The sequence below is a fragment of the Arctopsyche grandis genome, chromosome 12 (genome assembly GCF_051622035.1).
Source record: "Arctopsyche grandis isolate Sample6627 chromosome 12, ASM5162203v2, whole genome shotgun sequence".
Classification (NCBI taxonomy): domain Eukaryota; kingdom Metazoa; phylum Arthropoda; class Insecta; order Trichoptera; family Hydropsychidae; genus Arctopsyche; species Arctopsyche grandis.
This window is the reverse complement of record NC_135366.1, coordinates 16,632,332-16,652,775: the sequence shown is the minus strand read 5'-3', so window position 1 is coordinate 16,652,775 and position 20,444 is coordinate 16,632,332. Positions and strand designations below refer to the sequence as shown.

At 35.9% G+C, this 20,444-nt stretch overlaps 1 protein-coding gene across 4 annotated transcripts in view; it reads left to right on the top strand.

Moving 5' to 3' along the window:
- Positions 1 to 20,444, top strand: part of Galphao (G protein alpha o subunit) — a 68,380-nt gene that overhangs the window by 11,472 nt on the left and 36,464 nt on the right. For 3 of the 4 annotated variants that reach the window (XM_077442431.1, XM_077442432.1, XM_077442434.1), the window contains 2 exons: positions 833 to 1,132; positions 15,868 to 15,910. In XM_077442431.1, coding sequence (XP_077298557.1) covers positions 1,015 to 1,132; positions 15,868 to 15,910 — 161 coding nt within the window. In that variant the 5' untranslated portion in view covers positions 833 to 1,014. Of the gene's footprint in view, positions 1 to 832; positions 1,133 to 15,867; positions 15,911 to 20,444 lie in introns of those variants that run through there. The other variant, XM_077442433.1, reaches the window with a different exon arrangement.

Here is a 20,444-nt window from a genome sequence, read left to right as displayed (position 1 = left end):
ATTCCATATTTCAGCAAAATAATTAGAAAAAATAATAAAAGTTACAATTCAAATGAATAATTAATTAACGACACTTTGTTATATATTAAAAATAAATTTTTAATAATCACTAGCTTGGTTTGCGCTATATTAAATATATCAAAATCACAAGAAGCAGTTAGATCCTTTTTTATATCCGGTATTCATATTTATTCTGTAGTGATATCGATTTTCCATATCGTACGATATCATGACTCGAGGGGTCAATGACAGATGTCACATCAAGAAATATTTTTATTATTTTGAGTTACACCTTCAAATTAAACTCCCTCCATAGCAGTGTTTTATATGAACAATTATAGAATCTTTGTAATATGTGAAAACGTCTCGGTGCATATATATTTAAATTCTCGCCTTCGCAATTATTATTCAGTCTGCGCTTAAATTTTGATCCGGCTCGCAAATATAAAAGTATTAGTCACCGTCGAAACCAAAAAATAGCTCTCATTCCGATAAACATGCATACCGATAATGCGATAATATTTAACGTATTGGATCAATCCGAATTGCAATTTAAACATTGGCCGCTGTCCAACGCGCTCCCCCCGAAGAAACTCGCGCGACAATTGAGAATTCTCGACGACGCGACGTTCGTTTTCATTCGAATCTACGACAATCGCGTTTTGGAATTCCGGCCTCGGCGGCAAGCAAACGAACGGCGACGCGAAAATTATGCGAAAAATGCGGTCGGGCGGGACGGAGAGGAAAAGCAAAAGCAGAAGGAGGAGGTGGAAGGTGGTTGCGCGCGCGCAGATGATACTTAACGTGGTGTTTGTGTGTGTTATGTGTTTAGCTCGACGTTGTATGCGGCGGTAGCGGTAGCAAGCAGCAGCAGCAGCCAGTAGGGTAGCGCTGTGGTGGTTGTTGTTGCGCAGCAGGTGGTGGCGGTATCGGTAGCGGTAGCAGTATCGGTATCGGTATCGGTAGCTGGTGGTGTTCAAGATAGCGGCGCTGTGTCAGGACGCGGTGCGCATTATGGGGTGCGCGCAGTCCGCCGAGGAGCGCGCAGCCGCCGCGCGCAGCCGCCTCATCGAGAGGAACCTCAAGGAAGATGGCATTCAGGCGGCCAAGGACATCAAATTGCTGCTGCTCGGTACTTACATACAAGGATCCCTCATCCAGTACCCCACATTCGTGAACCCCCCCTGACCCAAAGGTCAACAGTCGCCTAGACTCGAGTCAGACTCACTCACACCTGGGGGTCTCGTAGTGCACCCTATGCAAAACGAGTCTCAAGTGAGGCGAACCCCGGCTGAATGTGTCACGCAATAAGGTCCAAGGACAATAGGTCCCGAATGTCATGTACATTTCTCCGTGCAATGCCTGAAAAAAACTACACAGGCGTGACGGTTGGGACGATGTCCAATGCGTGACGTCATCTGTCCGGGGTGCGATTCGTCTGTCGACGGTGGTATTTGGCCTGAAAACCTGGCCAAAAATGTTTTTTTTTTTTTTACCACAAAGTAGCTCTCTGTACTTATTACATGTGAGCTATTGACTTCAAATTGTTGATAATTTTTCGAAATTTCTCCAAGGAGGGCACTTTGTAACAGTTGCTAGTTTTTTTCATCTAAATTTTTGAATTTTTGAATAAAAAACGTAAAGGAGGTAAGTAAAAAAAACCTTTCGGTTCTTCTCCTTATTATATCATGTAGATGTTTTCGGGTCGTAGACATGACAGAATCCTCGGAAACTGGAATGTTAATTACCTAAAGAATGGAAATAAGTATAATTGGAGTTGCAAAATACGCTTAATTATTAATATTGATTATTTTTTTAAAGGGAAATTCGGGCAAACTTTGTTTTACTAGAATAAAATTAGATATCCTCAAGTTTCATATCACTTACATTTGATTCGGCTAAAATAAGCACAATGCGTTTAAAAAGATCAATTTGTATAAAAAAGTCGAGAAAACCTAAGTGGAAACAGTAGGGTTTGTTGATAGGTACACATGTAAAATAAAATTTTAAAAGAAATGAAACTTACATAGTTTAATCTAGTGTACATATCTTGTTCTGCAACGTCTATATTAAATTTTTTCCTCCAAATCACTTTGAACATAAAAATAAGTTAAGAAAAAATTCCACGAACAAAATCAAGCGTATCACACAAATGACAGGATTCGACATTTGCCTAGTGAGCTTAACCCAGGTAAGGACTCCGCAGTTTAACGTAATATTTATCTACCTGATTTGGGACCCCAACATAAACTCAATTTGTGAAATTTTGAATTTTTGACTTTTGAGGCCAAATACCACTCTTTGCGTCGTCCCGAACGTCGTGTACATTTTTTCCGTGCAATGCCTGAAAAACTACATAGGCATGACGGTTAGGACGATGTCCAACGCGTGACGTCATCTGTCCGGGTTGCGAGTCGTCTTTTGACGATGCTCAGTTGATATCTGCGTTCCAAAGACTCATAAGTCACAAGATCAAATATGTAGATGTTAGGTATGCGATAAAATAATGAGTTTCCAAAAGTATGTGTGGTAGAGCTTATTTCGTGCAAGGACGCAAACGACCAGGCACTAAATTGAAGGGTTAATTGGATCCGTGTATGTGGGTTGTAATATGACATTGACGTAGTCCAAAAATTTATTCAGAGTATAATGCATTTTCTTGTATTATTTATTTATATTTATTTAAAGCTTGTACCATTGTGGCATTACATAAATTTATAATGCGCCACAATGGTCAAAAATAAAATAATATAAGACTATACAGGAATTAATACATATTTATTTATACAATTATATGTGTTGTATTGTGATATGGGTGTGCGATTCGAGACATTGTTAGGGTCGGCAGGCAGGGTATTATAAGTTTTGTTTTTTGGGCTCAATTATGCACTCATTGAGGGAAAAAATATCATTTTATCAAAGGAAAATGTCAGTATATTTGAATTTGAATCTCGTTTGTTACTAGGTGACACGTTATGATGGTGCAAGGTGGTACGGAAATGGACGAATCGCGTCGGCTGTACAAGATTGAAAATTTTGTTATTTCCCCAATTCTTCTTTCCTCGATCGCTTAATTTTTGCTGGCAGATAAATGTGTTTTGTATTTTATGGGACTGGCGATATAAATGTAAGAAATGTCGCTATGTAACATGTTGTCGGTCGTATGTGTCTGAAATAATCTCTTCAGAATCTTTTAAACTTTTTTTTTACTCTAGAATTCAGTTTTTCATTATTTGCATAACATTGCTAAATTGAATCGTCCATTTTTTTTAACTGCAATTGATTACAGTAATTTTCTGCGCGCTTCCTACTATGAGTAACGATTCGTGGAATGATGCTAAATATTCTCAGACGTAGTCATGATGTATCATCGCAACGTGACCGATCATTTCGCGCGAATCTGAATTGATTGTTGGAATAGTTTATTTTCTTTTCTCCTTCAGAATCTTTCGATGCTAACTTACGTTTATATCAAGAATTTCTCATTGCCGATTTAAGAATGTGGTTACTTACAGCTTCTTTATACATAGGTACATATATCAACTAGAGATACCAATATTATTTACTATTAGTATTCATCAATTAGTTCGTTTGCGTGTTACGTTTTTTTGTCTCACCAATAGAACATTAGAATTCCACGGTATGCATATTTATAAGAGTTTTTTCTTAGACAACTTTTATTCATATATTTTTAACCGTCTGTAGTATAATATCTTAATTATTTTTTTATACATTTGCGACAGTGGGTTCATTCATCATCCATATGACGCCTAATAAATCTTAGGTGGCAAAAATGCACAAACTGCATTTGACTCTAAATTAAACCTTTTTTTTCTAAACTCGAACATCCTTCCACGAGAATTGAAAGAACTCGCATGTGAAATGTCGTTTTTTGACAGTTGCTCTCTTGCAAAAAAGGCGTTACGCACAGTGATGTAGTTAATCATTTTACGATAACGAATTTATACAATCTGAAGGGGGCTAACAACTAACAAACCTACAATATAATGTGGAATGAGAAAGGTAGATGGGGGGGGGGGGGGGCACCGTACCAAGAAAATTAGGCGATCGCATGTCCGGTTTTCGAACATGACAATAGTCGCACACCATGACCATTGATTTGCTATTAAATGGGCGTTGAAACTTGTGCGTGCTCACGCGCATTTGCCATAATGCGTATTACAATCTAAATCCGACTGTATTTGTTTCATCTCGTCCGATTTAGATCGGATTCGTACCTCCAATTACTCAAAACAATCGGAGTACTCCTTTTACATGCTTATGCAGATGTTATCACCGATTCGTTTCCAGTTTTACGCGTAGATCTAGCGTTGGAGTTGCTAACAATATGTTTGATTGAAGAACTCGCTTACAACTGCCACTATGTATGCTAAATGGGAATAGCACTCTTCTTAATGGAAAGTTTCCACTATTATGTAATGTAAAATAGACATATGTACTTATTGTTTGATTCGCTTCATTGAAAAGACACCGACATATTGTATTGTATTAACCTTGGCTGTATCAGTTGACTAATCATAGTTTCAAAGTTGAGTCGTCAATTCCATTTTTCTTTCACATAGTGAAGTAGCTATTATATTTAACTTTTTTACTTCATATAATTTGAATGTATTATTCGATCAATCTTCTGTATTGGATAAGTGTTGATTATAATCACACAATGATTGCAATCACTGTATCTATGTATATATCTCTACAATGGTATTTTTTGCTGTATTTATCTGAAGGCAGATGAAAATTTTCTACTTTGACTGATCATCTACTCATGCATATAAAATTAGCAATTTGAAATATGTTTGTTTGATGGGAAGAGCCGCTTTTGATACGTATGACCTAGGTGAGTTCTTCCAGCTAACAGCTGAAAATACTGCACTAGATATTTTCATTCGATAGATTTGCTTATTTGTCCATTCGAGCGAAGACGATAATGACGATGGTCGCGTTCTACTTAAAAACACATCCTAGATTTCATCTAACAATCACGGTGGACTTTCTTACTAAGCGAAGACCCAGTAAGGCTTCAGCAAAACGAGCAACACTTTTCATGATTGCGCAAATCAATCAAACGAATGAATGGTCACTACGTCACGTGTGCAAAGAGTGAATGAAGTGTACTCAGTATGTGTGTGTTGCACATAGGTACAATGTGTGTGTATGTCGTTCGTTCATTAACCCTTGAACTGTGACCTTGTGTTAAATCATCAAGCTGGGTCAAAAGCATCAGTTTGATAGACGTCCTAATTATTTTATCCCACTTACGTTTTTCTTGCAACGAAGTCGTCTCGTTTTCAAAAGCTCAGACATACGAGACTATTGTTCACACACTGGCAACTAGGTGGATTTTCTCAAACGGTTAGCCATAGAGGAGAAATTTGTATTATCACGCCGCTATTATTATTATAGTATTTTCATACAATATGATGATTGTGATTTTGGTGTATTAATCTTATTTTGCTTCACACGAAATTTGAAACTATTAATTAGTTTCGTAAAAATATTAATTGCGCTCGCGATGAAAACACAATAACTGAAAATTTACACACTGTTATATGTTTACAACTTGCATGTGATCAATTTTAGAATTTTTTAAAACGAATTATTAAATCATTTTAAAATATTGGTTTTCACAGCGGCAGTTCTTCTGTTCAACAAAGAGATCTTGTACAATAATAGTGTCTTTTGTAGTGACGTTGCATACATCCAGTTAGTTGTTTTATTCCGATTAACTATTAAACTAAGCTCTGGCTTAATATTGGAACTGTCATTCTATCGCAACTACCCGATTCTATAGCCAGTAGCATGTCTCGTGGTTGGGCTTTTGCCTAGCACCGAGAAGCGCCGGGTTTGATCCCGTGAGTTGACCTCGATTGAAAATAATTTATTCTGAGTATATCTGTGATGTTAATGGTCAGACTTGGATATTTGTGACTCCAGGTCGATCGTTTCCTATCAGAGTTTGTCAATTTTTCTGATGTCATTGTTGAAACGGTTCCTCAATTAAATTGCCTAGTAACCTTCCTACCTACTATCTCACCACTACTTGAGTATAATTAATGTACAATTTACAAAAATCATAGATGTCTCGTTAATTTCGAATTTTCAGTGTCTCGTAATTCAACGACTTACGTAATAAAAATGTTGCAATGTTTGTAATTGGGATTTACCTGCTAGGCCTACCTGGTTTCTAATATATAATTTTGAAAGAGACTTTGTATGTATGTTTGTTTGGTTCTTAGAATTCTTGACGTTCAATTTAATAAAAAAAACAAATGAATATTCAAATAAATAAAATAAAATAAATTTAATAACATGTTTACTATTAAATTGGCCATGTTTAAGCGGTTTATATTACAAATACCGAGCGAAGCCGAGTAAAAAGTCAAGTATATGTATATAATAAAAATAAAATTTTATATTTACCATATATTGCAATCATTACCAGAAATGATGATAAAATCCAGATTGATCTGTCAATTTAATCCAGATTGATCTGTAAACGGACAATCGCGAATACGGAATATATCTGGCAATTGAAATCTCGTTAGCGTGATATTTTGCATGGGTGATTCTCGGTGGGTGGAATTTTCGAATGCCATATATTCCGTGTTCAATATTTTCGTGGCGTATACGAAATTGTCACCGAACTGTCAATTTGATCAGTTGTCACGGTCGAAAAATTTACATATAAATACAATTTAGCTCCATCAAAATACACCTTACTCAACGAAGGCATTTCCTCCAAATACCCATTTTATCGCCTCAAAAAGGCAACTAACTACTGGAGAGAAACCGTTACCACAAAAACTTCACTACAAGGAAAACAGTTAATGTTTGATATGGGTCTAACTCACGGGCCCGAATGTCAAACGCCGGAAAACGCAAATATCGGAAGGCAAAGATCGAAAATCGAAAGATCTTAAGTCGAAAGATAAAAAAAGGGTGCATGGTAAACGGTACATATTCACGTACATACTCACTTAATTTGCGCGAGCAGGATACAACAGGAACAAGAGGAACAGGCTTTTCCTCCCGTATTCTGCGCGCGCACATTAATACGGGATGAAAAGCCTGTTCCTGTTGTATCCTGCTCGCGCAAATTAAGTGAGTATGTACCGTTTACCATGCACCCTTTTTTTTATCTTTCGATTTTCGATCTTTGCCTTCCGATATTTGCATTTTCCGGCGTTTCACATTCGGGCTCGTCACGGAGACCAGTTTGATATATTAGGGGAGCTACATATGTATGTATGTTCGAAATCCAAGAAATCCTTCATGTTACCATATCTCGTGCTGATTAATATGTTTACATACTACGTTTTCATTGAAAAGTATTTTGCGAATGATATGTGTTTGCAGTTAGCCAATGATTCACACGTCACTTATCTCCATCGGTTGATATACTTTGTATACCAGTTTCGATTGCGGACACTATTCTTGGAATACCTTCACACAAAGTTGTCGTGTTTACTCAGCTTAGTCATTATATGGTCCTTGTATTCCACACTAGATCATGACACGACACACGTACACATTCCATTTCTCGATATCGTATAATAAAATGCAGTAGTATAATTTTAAATTCTATCAAAATGATTTTTATTTCTATACGACGAGGTATGGAATGTGTTGGATATTGGTAACACGTGACACAAACTTGAGTCGATGTGTAAGAAAGATTTGTGTAATTTGTATTGGATTTCATTGAGGCGTGTCACGAGAACTGTGATCGCGTGCGTGAATTAGAGCAAATAATGTTGAACTCGCTTAGATGTATGAATCTCCCTCTTTGGGTCGCTATCCAGTTTTTATTGTATGGTAATCAAGTGACTGAGAAAATGTGACGATATCACGAGACTTTTAGATTGTAATTCAATAAATTTACGGTGAAATGTTCGTTCAGCGCGCCCGCGCGTATTGACTTGGGACAGACGCGATAATTGAGGGCACGTAAACGTTTTTGTGGCACGTGCCAATCCCGTATAAAATGATGATAAATTGTGTCGTAACCTTTTTTTTTTGTATTTGGATTTTTCCATTCCGAAGACCCCGGTCTTCTTCATCGGATGGGGAACTCTGTAAAATGGGTTTTCGTACTTGTCGATGATATTTTTAACCACAATCATCAGATCGTAAACGTTCGCTGATGGTTAAAAGCCTCGCCGACACGTCTCCACTTCTTCTCGTTCTGAGCAACACGTCTGTGTTGGATTCCACACGTGTTCCTGATATCGCCCTTGGCGTGTACGAACGATTCCCCCGGGTACCACATTAGAACTTATCCAGTGTCTGTTCAGCATTTTCTTCTTTTGTGATGTCGTTCGCAATTCTATAGCAATGTCTTTGCATTTTTACTTTCCTATCGTTCTTATTATGTACATATAATATTGAGACTTCACAGTCTATACAATCTTACAGACGACGAGGATTTTTCAAATTGAGTAATTTCCTAACGTCGATTCACTACGCAGTTGTAATATTTCGGAAGTGGATTACGAGTCTCTCCCGGGATATGCTTTCTTTTTCTCTTACATTGAAGTTTCATTCGATTATAAAGTTTTGTTTGAATGTGTGCTTTATTCGGAACAGCACTGCCAGCGAAAATTACGAAGTGATAAATCTCATTTATGAATACAATATACCTAAACTCATAATTCCTGCACATTTTAGATCAGGGATGTAAAGTTTTTTAGTGAAAACATTAGGCATTAGACAGAAGTCGATAAGATTTTGAAATCGATGGATAAATTCTTTAGATTGTCACTGGCTGAAATGTTAAATTAATTTCAAGGAAATTGTGATAATGTTTGTAAGTCGTCTTTCTTTAAATTGTTGTTGAGCTTAACCTTTATCCCATTTAGTTGGGGGTCTGCTCTCTTAATGCGGCATCACCAAGATCGTCGGTCCTGGGTCGTCTCGGTTGGTATCTGGGCATCTTCCGGGTTCTTATTGACGAGCCCTATCCATGTGAGTTTGGGCCTGCCAAGTCTCCTCACCTTTTCCCTCTTCTTCTTTATCGTTTTTCTCTAAATTGAAGTCCATATATATGTATACGTGAGACTCATTATTGACTTATTTATTTTTAGATAATTTAACAGTTTAAATAACAAGCATGCATAAAATAGTAAACCATAAATAACATTTTAAATAAAGTAAACCATTTATAAAAATAACAAAATAAGTAATAATAATAATGAAAACAATAAAATAATAATAAAAATTCCATGCTAACAAAATAATTTCAAATTACAATAGTAAGTAAAATAAATTAACAAATCACAAATCAATTATTCATCACTAATTTCTGCTCGAATTACCCTGACAAACATTAAAAAATCTTTCATATATGTCATTATACATCGGATTTTGACCGGAGCAGTATCATTTTGGGGCGGGGCAAGCTGCCAATAGGCTGAATTAGTAACACATTATATAAATTAAATAATATCTAAAGCCTAGCGAAAATATAACAAACAACGTTCTTTTCTTCCACAAGCAACCTAAACATGTCCTTGGCACATGCACTATTTTTTTTTACTTTATCGATGTTTTTAAAAGCTTTTATTTAGCTTAAATCCAGATTTGTTTATTAGTCGGAGAGAAAATTTTGGTCCTCGCGGTTCATAGAAAATATGTCTATTGATTTAGTACTAATAATTATAATTAATATATCGCTCCCTACTTTTTATAAAAATATTTTTTATTTAATAAATTGTAATAATTCCTTGAAAAATATAAAGCAATTGCCCATTTCGGCCTCTGAAGTGACCATTTTTTTAATCGTGCTATAATGAATATCTGGCGTCTAGTCATTGTTGTCTACTCTAAATGCTCTTGACAAATTCCTGAAAGCAATCCGAAAAATATTTAGAGCTTCTACTTTTTACAAGGTTTTTCTTAGTATTATACCTATGATAATAGTATTATACCTATATAATGTTATAAGCAGGATTTGTCCCAAAATCTTTCGTGTAGTTATCATTATTATAATCTACAGCCATTCACCATCCACTGCTGGACAAATGCTTCTTAACACGCTTCCACTCGTCTCTGTTTTACGCAATTCTCATCCATCTCACCCCACACATTTTCCTAATTTCGTCTACGCATCTTCCCTTCGGTCTTTCTTTTACCCTTTTGCATTCTAGTACTTATTTTGTCCTCCTTTCGTCCACATGGCCCGCCCATTGCCATTTCAATCTCTTCACTCTATCCACTATATACACAACTCCTGTCATACTTTTCATCCACGTATTCTGTTTCCTGTCTTTCCTTGTTATGCCAAGCATACAACGTTCCATACTTCTTCGAGTGTATGGGACTGTGTGTAGCAACTTGGTGTTCAATGTCCAACTTTCACATCCATACATCATTACTGGCAAAAAATATTGATCGAAGATCTTTTTCTTCAAAGTGGCATTTTTGATTTCAAAACCGCATTCATTCGTCCAAATGCACTCCATCCTAATTTTTTTATACGTATATTTATTTCTTCTCCTTCGTGTAGTAAGACTTGCAATTCAAAGAAATATACATATATGTATGTAATAAAATAATAGATTTTTACCATCGGCTTTAACGATTTCAACACTGCCTTATACGTTTGTTTATTTTTTCAAAGACAACAAAGAGAAAAGTCCAGTAGCTGCCACTGAAATGCAAATGGTCTCGCACTCGTGCTGAGATGGAAATGTGTCTGCAGTTCAATATTCAGCCGACAGCTCACAGATTTAATGATGGGACGCGTTTCAAGTTGGCTCCAATTGAAACATCCGCTCATAGCGTTTTAGGACCGAAAGCACGGGTCGACAATCCATTCGTTTTATTTTATTTTATAGGTTCGCCTCGCCGCACACCTCACAATATGCAAAGTACATATTTCTACTTCGGGTCGCAATCGTTCAGACCTCAAAGTTTGCAGATCACTGACGACACCACCATCTGTTTTTCATCCCGGAAAAATTATATCTAGGATGTTTGTGTATATACTCGGTGATGTCGATGCCCAAATATAACCCACCGATTGGATCGATGCTTGCGTACCATCTCCTCTCTCGCATATACACACGGTCAGTCTCCAATACCACAGATAATTTACAGCACGACTAGAATTAAGGCACTGAATTCACAGATGGATCAAATCATTGTATATGTATTTCTGACACAATCAACTGTTTATGCATTGGTCTCAGCGTAGAATAATAGGTTTCAGTGCGACGATTTCTTCATAGCATCGGTACAATGATTAGTACAAATTGACAGTAGCTGTCAAAAAAAAAAAATACTTTTGTTGTGAACGAATTGATAAAATGGTATTTCTAACACATGAATGACATTTATACTGGCAGTCTGTAACAAATGTGCGTGTATTTTGTCGGTAAATTAGTGTTGTGCCTGTTTATATTTCAATGGGTAGTTTTGGAAAGGAATTGCACATAAATACATAAAGCACACCCGACTATTGTCGCTAGCGGTTTCAGCATTCATAGCTCTCGCGGTCGATTCGCATATTGTATCTGAACCATGGCTGTATCCAAGGGGGGGGGGGGAGGTGGCATTGTGCCCGCCCCCCCTAAAAATCCTGGCTACGACTGCACTATATAATCGAGCATTACCCCTTCAGTCTTCCCCCCCGCACGCGGTCTCATTCCACCAACCGTACGCTCGCTCAGCCGTCCGCGTACAAATGAGCATGTCTTCGTCAGTGGTGCAATCTCCTGCATTCCTATATATACTTCTGATGATATTAATATTTATTTTTTGAAATACCCATACTTGTCCATGCATAAATACACCCCTTTCGTTTTTATGTCTTAATTTCTGATCTCTAATGATAGTGTAGTACAGGTTAATTTGAGATGAATCTTTTTAGGAGGTCTACGTGTGTGTGTAAGCCTCACCCAAAACACGCTATTAGATAGTACATAGATAGTTATTAGTGGATAGGATTGCTTTATATTGTTGCATATATCTGTAGGCTCTTTATGAGGAGTATTAAGGTTTGAAGTCCTTATATACACATTTTTCGTAATCATTTAATTAAATTTCGCTCCCCCGTTGCCAGTTACCAATCCCTGACTCATGAATTAGTATGCGGCGTCAGTTCTCTCGGTCAGAACTGTCGTCCGTGTCAAATGACGTTTGTTTCAAGTGTCAATTTCAACCTCTTAATACGTATTAACGGCTAGAATTTTTTACTTCGTTTTCACACGCGATCTAAATGAACAGCGTTCGTATTATGTATGTATAAAATGCCGTATAAAATGCTGAAAATAGTGAAGTAGGCCACACGAGTGTGTGTGTCTAAAGTTATAATCATAAATGGAAGGTGCATTTCGACAGCACACACAAGTCAAAGGTTTCCTAAACAGGAAGTCCTTATCGCAGGATGTAATTGACCGCGTTTAACGGCTCGCGAAACTTGCTAGTTTGTAGTAGTACTTAGAATTAGACCGTCTGTACTTAGCGTATGGTAATAAATTACGAACACATTCTCCGATCATAATAATTAGTTTGTAATTGCATCTTTTCTGTGATTTCATTTGGGATTTGATTGTATTGACTTCATCGTCAATAAAAGTCTTATGCACATTTTTCTGGCTTTGTTTCAAAGACATTTGCTTCTTCAAATGAAATGTTTATGTAATGAGTTCCTCCTCCGTTCGATTCTTCCCATATGCTTAACGCCGTCTGTTACTAGGCTTGGAAATACTCATAGTATGTAAATGCAAAATATAAGTTATATTGAAATTTGTTATCTCGGAGGTTTCGATGAGATAAGCCGTATCATAGTTGACATGTGAACTTGAAATGTATGCAAAATTTTAATGATGATAAGATTACGTAAGATTTTTTTCTGTGTCACATCCGTTGAATCATCTAAGAATGTATTCCGTCAATTACTCAGATATATTCATAAGATAATTACGTGATGTATATTTTCTTGAAAAAATTCAGGAATTGGATTAGTGCTTTTGTATTTGATATTTTATGGAACAAAATTTCTCTCTTGTATAAGATTTTTTGAAGACAAATTTCTATGTGTTTCAGAGTAGAAATGCTTAAATTTGATTTCGTGAAGATAAGAAACGAGATTTTTTAGAATGTTTGTATAGTAGGATAAGGAATATGGGTCATTACTTCTGATTGTAATAATGTATGCATATTAGAAATGCAAATGTCTCACGCTAACGTGGGTTTTGCAGTATTGCTAATCCTTCCAATTGAAATGTATTATGATAGTAAAATGCGTTTGTTAATTAATATAATATAGCAATATAGCGGACATTGGAATATTTCTAGACTTTTACCTTGAAATCGCACATTTGATTAGCTCATACTTTGCCAAGTGTGTCCTCGTGGAACAATAAAATGTGTCTGTGCACGCAAATACACACGACACGCCCAATTTTACATAGAGTCACACTCTCGGCGAGTGCGTGGATTAACAAGGCTGATTTCGGTTAAATATTTATTCGGCTTAACGGGTTAGTGTTTAAATATTTAACGATTTTCAGTTGGTGTGCTTTTTTATTATCATTTGCCCGTATATGAATGGGACGCGGCATTTCTGATGTCTGAAAGCCAGATTTTTTCAGGTCTGTTTGTGCGCCATGGGATACGCACCACATTGCGGCCGGATTCTGACACTTTTCCTATCTCTGAAATTGTTATTGTTCGTCAGACAAGGGCGAACGTAAACAGATAGTTCGCGGTCAGATGCGATAACCGCATCGGAAGGTCCACAGACCGAACAAGTCTCCGATGACAAATACTGCACGTCCACATACAGCTTAAATTATTATCAAGTCGTACTCGAACATGGAGTGTTAATCCTTCGTCATGAGAAACGTGTCTCGAAGTCTCTTTAGAATGACACTTCTCATGTTGGTGTTTTCCACTGAGAGGGATAAGTCAAGATGATTCGAATAGTGACAAGTTCTGATATAATTTTAATATTATACACGTATTGACTTACATTCGAGGCATTTATGTGACAGTTCTTGTCCAACACCAGGCGAAAAATTGAACTCAAACACCAACTTTGAAGTGTGTAATGGCATCTCACCAAACATTTTTTTATTACGTAATACATCATATGTACTATGATAAAAGTTACCCCAAGGCGACACATGTGATATGTTATTTTTGTACATAAGTACTAACAATTTTTCAAACAACAGGACATAGAATACAATAGAGACAGTATATTTACAATCAACAATTTTTTTGATACAGCAAATTGTTGAGAAGAGTGTGAGTAGGTAGCATTTTCTAATATTCAGTAAATTCGAGATGCTAATAACTCGAATTTGCGAGAAGCTGGGGGGGGGGGGAGGCCACCGATTTATTCGATCATAGCGTAAATTACCGTGTGTTTTAGAAAGCGACAGCTCTAGTAGTAGCAATTTTGTATTAAAGAGTCAATATCTTTAGTTAAAAGTTTAAATATATATCTCATTAATAAAGCTTGAAATTAATTATCGTCTTAGTAAACCAATTATTGTTGTTGTGGCACACGTCGTAATTTACCGTGTGTGAAATTGTATCGCATGTCTCCTCACCGGTATTATTTGTGTGAACGAGTATAAATAAATAAATAAAAATAGTAAAAATAGCTGCATTTGTTTAGTCGAATCGTGTGAAAGCAAATTCATTCGAATTAATTAATTTTAGTCGCCATTCGTTGTTTTATTTCGCTCGAATTGCCATTTTTTTTAGCATTTCTCTTTGCGTGTTCGCCAAAGTTCTTATCGCCAAGTCGAACGATTAACACCGCTGCCGGACTTCTCATTTGCATATCCCTTATATTATATACGCCTGTAATAATGGCTGTCAGCTTTGACTAATCCATTAATAATCATCGCGCTTTCGTTCAATCCCTTCAATTTTTCTGCTTTAATTTCCCACGCGAATCTAACGTATTTACTCCAAATGATGTTTGGTATTTAATTTGCTAAACCAACACGAGAGCTATATCATATTGGGCATCTGAGCATCTGATTTATAAAGTAGAATTTGGATTTTGAATTAAGGTTTGAAATTGGACTGATGGGAAATTTACACAATCGACCTAAGATTAAACATATACATACATATGACAATTTTAAAAGATACAATCATCATCGGAATGGTCGTCCTTTTGGCTAGTATATTAGAAATTTCTATTAACGAATAATTTGTTTGAGTATTGTTTGTATTAAAAAGAATACATGTGAAGAATTTTTGTATCTAGATATGTATCAACCATTATGTATCAAATAATTTATGTTAAATTTTTATATTAAATTGATCTCATTTTACTGCTGAGTGGTTCATTGAGATGAAAATCTTAATTTGAATTGAACCCATCTTGTTGTGAATATTATAAGATTATAAGTAAGATTTTCAAACCGCGTAAGTCTGCACTCAGAAGGTCTTAAAAATTCATCGTTTCATTCTAATTTTATCATCTCTTGTCACTTCTTTTAACAAAAGTAGAACATAACACTCGAAAAACAAAGACAAATTTAATCAATAAGTATACGGATAACTACAAAATTTGACTAGTTTATGACGGTATACGGATAACACTTTGGTTTTAAGGGGAGGGTTCAATCTTGAGTCAAGTAGTCGAGAATTAGTAGATATTCTGAACTGATGAAATAACAATCGGCTATACGTACATCCATAGTAAAGGTGTTGTAAAGCGTGTCTGTGTTTGCATACTATTCTGATAACGTTGTTTTCTAACGAAGATCGTAATTTAAATTAATGTTACACTATCTAGGTGTTCTGTTATCGAATACTTACACACTTCATTAATGTTTCTAATGTGTTATAAATATAAACGAATTGTTTTTGTTTCAGGTGCCGGAGAGTCAGGGAAAAGTACTATAGTTAAACAAATGAAGTGAGTATATCTTTGACTTATTAAATTTATTATGTATACAATTGCCTATTGTGCAACATATGTCACATTGGTTAGCAAGTATTAGATTTGCACTATCATATATTATGATTTCGCATAAAAGGGAAATGTACCTTACTTTTAAGTACAGACTTTTCTGGAATTGCAAAGTCGATCGATGTTAACAATTTTACCCCTAGCTGATCTAGATGTTTTCGCTAGTAGGTGGGAGTTATACACTATGTACATGTAAGATATAAAAATGAGCTTGTACATATGTACATAGTAGCGAGATAACATAAATTGTAAATGGCTCGACTCTGGGGGAAAATGAACGCGCGCGTCACTGGGGCGTATCGACTTTTCCGAATTTCCACTTGAAATGACCGACTATCCTCCAAAGGGTATTTGGCACAGCGCGGAGACCTCACGAGATATTATCATGAATGAATTTTTTTCACACACATCCGACCTTGGCAACTTATAGAAAACCATTACAATATATTACGTCCGCGAAAGGAGATTCGAGCCAAAAAGGAAAACTCGGGGTGTTTTTCCTTTAAATTTGCCAAGTGCGTCGTCGTTGTTGTTGTTTTTGTTTTTGTACGTACGTAAGTCTTTATGTATGTATGTATATTCTTCACTGTTTTCTTTGTCTTCAGTTGTTTAGTCGGAGTATAATAAAAATATATAAATACTGATATGATCATTTTTTACCGTTATCTTCTGTTATGTCAATGTTGTAATCGTTATTTTTAGACCCCAGAGTGCCCTCTCTCGTTGTCTCTCTTTCCACCCTTGTTAATTTGATTTTCAATCTACCCACTCATGAATCGAATTCATTCATTTGAAATATCTGAGAAATTGGTCGAAAAGGATTTGAGTTCTTAAAATACATAAATTGCAGAATTCAAACAATGTTTTTTATTCTACTCTGCATGTACATATGTATACAGCTTCGATTAGCTTCATCAATGTTTACTCAGTTTCAATCGCCTGCCATATTAGTTATCTTAGCACTGAACTTATGATTGATGTTATTATAAAGGAACTGAAATATGAGTAGGATAACATTTTCTTTAAACTTATGATATCAGTGCGTCCGGTTCGACCGATTCGCGTTTTAACAACTTTCAGAATATCTAAATTTCTCGTTTGCTTGGGATTGGGATAAAAAAAATCATAAGCACAAAAATGTTTTACAAAGTGAAATATATATGTACTTATTTAACGAGATGAACATTAAGAATTAAAAAATATATTAAGAATTGATTGTCAACTTTTTTTTTACTGTTTTTAAGTTGTGTTAATAGCATAAAAATCGATGAATGATCACAACAGGTCAAAAAATTCAACCTTTAAAGTCCCCAACATGAGACCCCCCAACGAATAAAGTCTGAGAGACCCTTTCGTCAAAAAAGGAGAGATGGTTGTCCAGCAATATTGCACAAGAACAACCGCACATCACTGCTCTATGTACAAAAACCATGCGTTAGGAATTAATAATTGAAATGTGCGGTGCGAATGCACACACACAATCATGTATATAGAAAAATCTATTGTTCAGGCAGACGAGAAATTGAGAAATTCGTCAAGTCGAGAAAACGATAGTCGGTGTCGAACGGAGTAGACTCCTAACTAGACCATTTTGATGTGCAGAGATCGGCGTTGGATGGATGCATTTCAAACAGCAATAGACCATTCCATTACTGTTCAAAGCAAGAGAGCAAAAAGGCATGATTTTTTTTATGAAATTGACAATAGTGAACCATTTTTTGTGCGAAAAGCATCCATCCAATGCCGATCTCTGGTGATGTGTAACTAGTTTAGAACTACTAGTAACTAGTTTTACTTGTTGTTGCCGGTACGTGCAGTGGTAATATGAATAGACTAGGTATAATAGGTAATATGAAAAATCTTTTTATCGTACAGACTTACGAGTAGGATACAAGGGGACTAGGTGACGTCATACCGAGTCCCCTTGTATCCCGTTCGCGCATACATAAGTGAGGCTATGCGATAAAGACAGGGAGATTTCCACGGCACGTCACTGGAATAGATCTTTATTAAAATTTCACCTTCACACACATTCACCGCAATCGTACCCCTAGGTTACTCTCAATCGTGTCATCCAATGTCTGTAACAATAGTTTTCCAATAATGTCTAACATTTTTTTATGGATAATTCTCCGATATATCATAAATTTATCAATGGCTATGTATGGCTATTAAGACCCACCACATTACTATTTAACTTGTCTTTTCTCAGAAACATTCTACTACCAATAATTAAGAAATAAATTGCTAATAAGTTTATTTGTGAAGATATTTTCGGGGATTTTTAATTTTGAACCAAAGGTTTCTGGAAACTTATGGAAGGGCATACGATCTCAGCGCTGCTTACTCTGTCGCCAAACAAACACTAATGCCAAAAGCTCGTTTGTGTGTTTCAAGTAGCAGCATTCTATTTACAATTCGCCAGAATCGATTTGTGTGTTAAAATGTTGACAATTCTATTTTGACCCGTTGAAAATTGGCGTATGCGAATTTCGTGCATTGTTTCCGTCGTCGCGGCAATTATTCGCGTGAAATCGCCTCGCATTCTATGCCGCCAATGCGTACACTGTTGTGGTAGCTACTTGTGCGACGGCTCTTTTGGAAGAATAAAGAACCATTGTTTTTCCGATTAGGAATATCTGCATGCGAGCTGTAGTAGCATCGCTTTCCTTGTTAGTCACTTCGAAAAGCAGAGCTTCCGTTCCAATTTGCGTGATTTAATTTTGCATTTGTGGGTCTTTGATAAAAGAGAACGCCTATTGATGCACGTACCCATCTATTCCATCCGCTTACTCGGCACAAATGTTCCACCTTAGACTTTGTAATGTTTCATCAAATTTTCCTCTCATATTTTTATATCCCCACATTGTATACGAATATAGACGTAAAAATTCCGCAATGTAGACTTCTCCATTTTATTTTATCCAAGGGGACGTATCGTATGTTACTAATGCGTTTGAACGACTTGTATGTAATTTAATATTTTCATAACGAGCGTTCACTATAATGTGTAAGCACAAAATAAACTTGTACTAGGAATGGATTTTCTTGTTTTATTAAAAATTACGCCGTCATTTTTTGTTTTTTGATTAAATTTAAGATAACTTAAGGTTACTCGGCAAAAATTTAATTAAAACGGTATTATATTTTTTCAAATACTTGGTTCGTTTCAGTGTTACTCTCTAATTGTTTGACGCATTCATTATATAAATAATACGAATAAGTGCACATAATTCTCGATGATGAGAACCACAGGCTTGTTCATTCAATGTCCCGAGAGTGTGCTCTCGTCCAATGAGGCTGACATGGTTGAGATTCAGTAGTCGTCAAAATTTTTGAAGAAAAGCAATGGCGTTTTATGTCCATTATAAATTATCTTATATCTTGCTAATATTGCTTCTTTCATATTTTATTAGAAAATTTAACCTTGAATACAGTTTTTTTTATTATGTATTTGTTTTTGATGGAGAATATATACTTTAGAATTTAATGCTTTTTGGTGCATGTTTTGCGAGTTTTTTTGCCGGAAATTCATGGTAAAAATTTGTCGTTTTTTTAATGATTTTGTTTAATATATTTGAAATCTACTAAATAAATATGTGATAACAAAAAGTATAAATGAATTTAAAATTGAACTGAAAAAATAGCAAAAAATTCATAATAGTATTTCGCAAATACAATACATGTGTCGATTGTAACAAAATGTTGTATGATAAGTTGATAACTAAGTTTCGGCGCGACGCAGGGCTATTTAGACAAAAAATGGGTTCATCATTTTCTATTACAATGGCCAACCTTTTTTTTGCTCTCTAGCTTTGTATTTCATTGCAATAGACAATGGTGAACCCATTTTTGCCCAAATAGCACTGGGTCGCGCCGATCTCTAATTGATAACTATTCAAAAGAAACAGCTTAACAACAGGAAACAACTTATCGTACTCGAACTTCGGAGATCTGCTGGGTCATGGGTGGTGTCTCTGCTTTATTTAGAAATGTATAAGTTACAAAATTGCAGACCGCATTTTAACTTTATATTGTCAATGAGAATAAACATAAGATATGAACTTGAGATATATGTATATGCTATTCAAAAAGTTGACGAAGTCTGATCAAAACATACACACCATTCAAGACAGACGGTCACTGTTGCAATCCGACGCGAAATGCATGTGTAACTTTTGAAAAGTGCATCCGTCGCCTCTGAAACAGGCGCTCATTGTTTTGAATGAGTTTGGAATGCATCGGATGGAAACTAACTCCACATGCTCTCTTCTTCGTCTGAATGGGATGACTTTTTTCGCAGCATTCTTTCTTTTTTGCACATTAAGTGAGAGCGTAATAATATATTTTTTTTATTTTTTGTTTTGGTTAATGCCGCCAATAAAATAAAAACAGCCATCGCACATTCTTAAACACTCATTTTGCTCTTTTCTTCTTCTCCGTGTCAAGAGCAATAAAGAGACTTAATAAGAAGCATGCG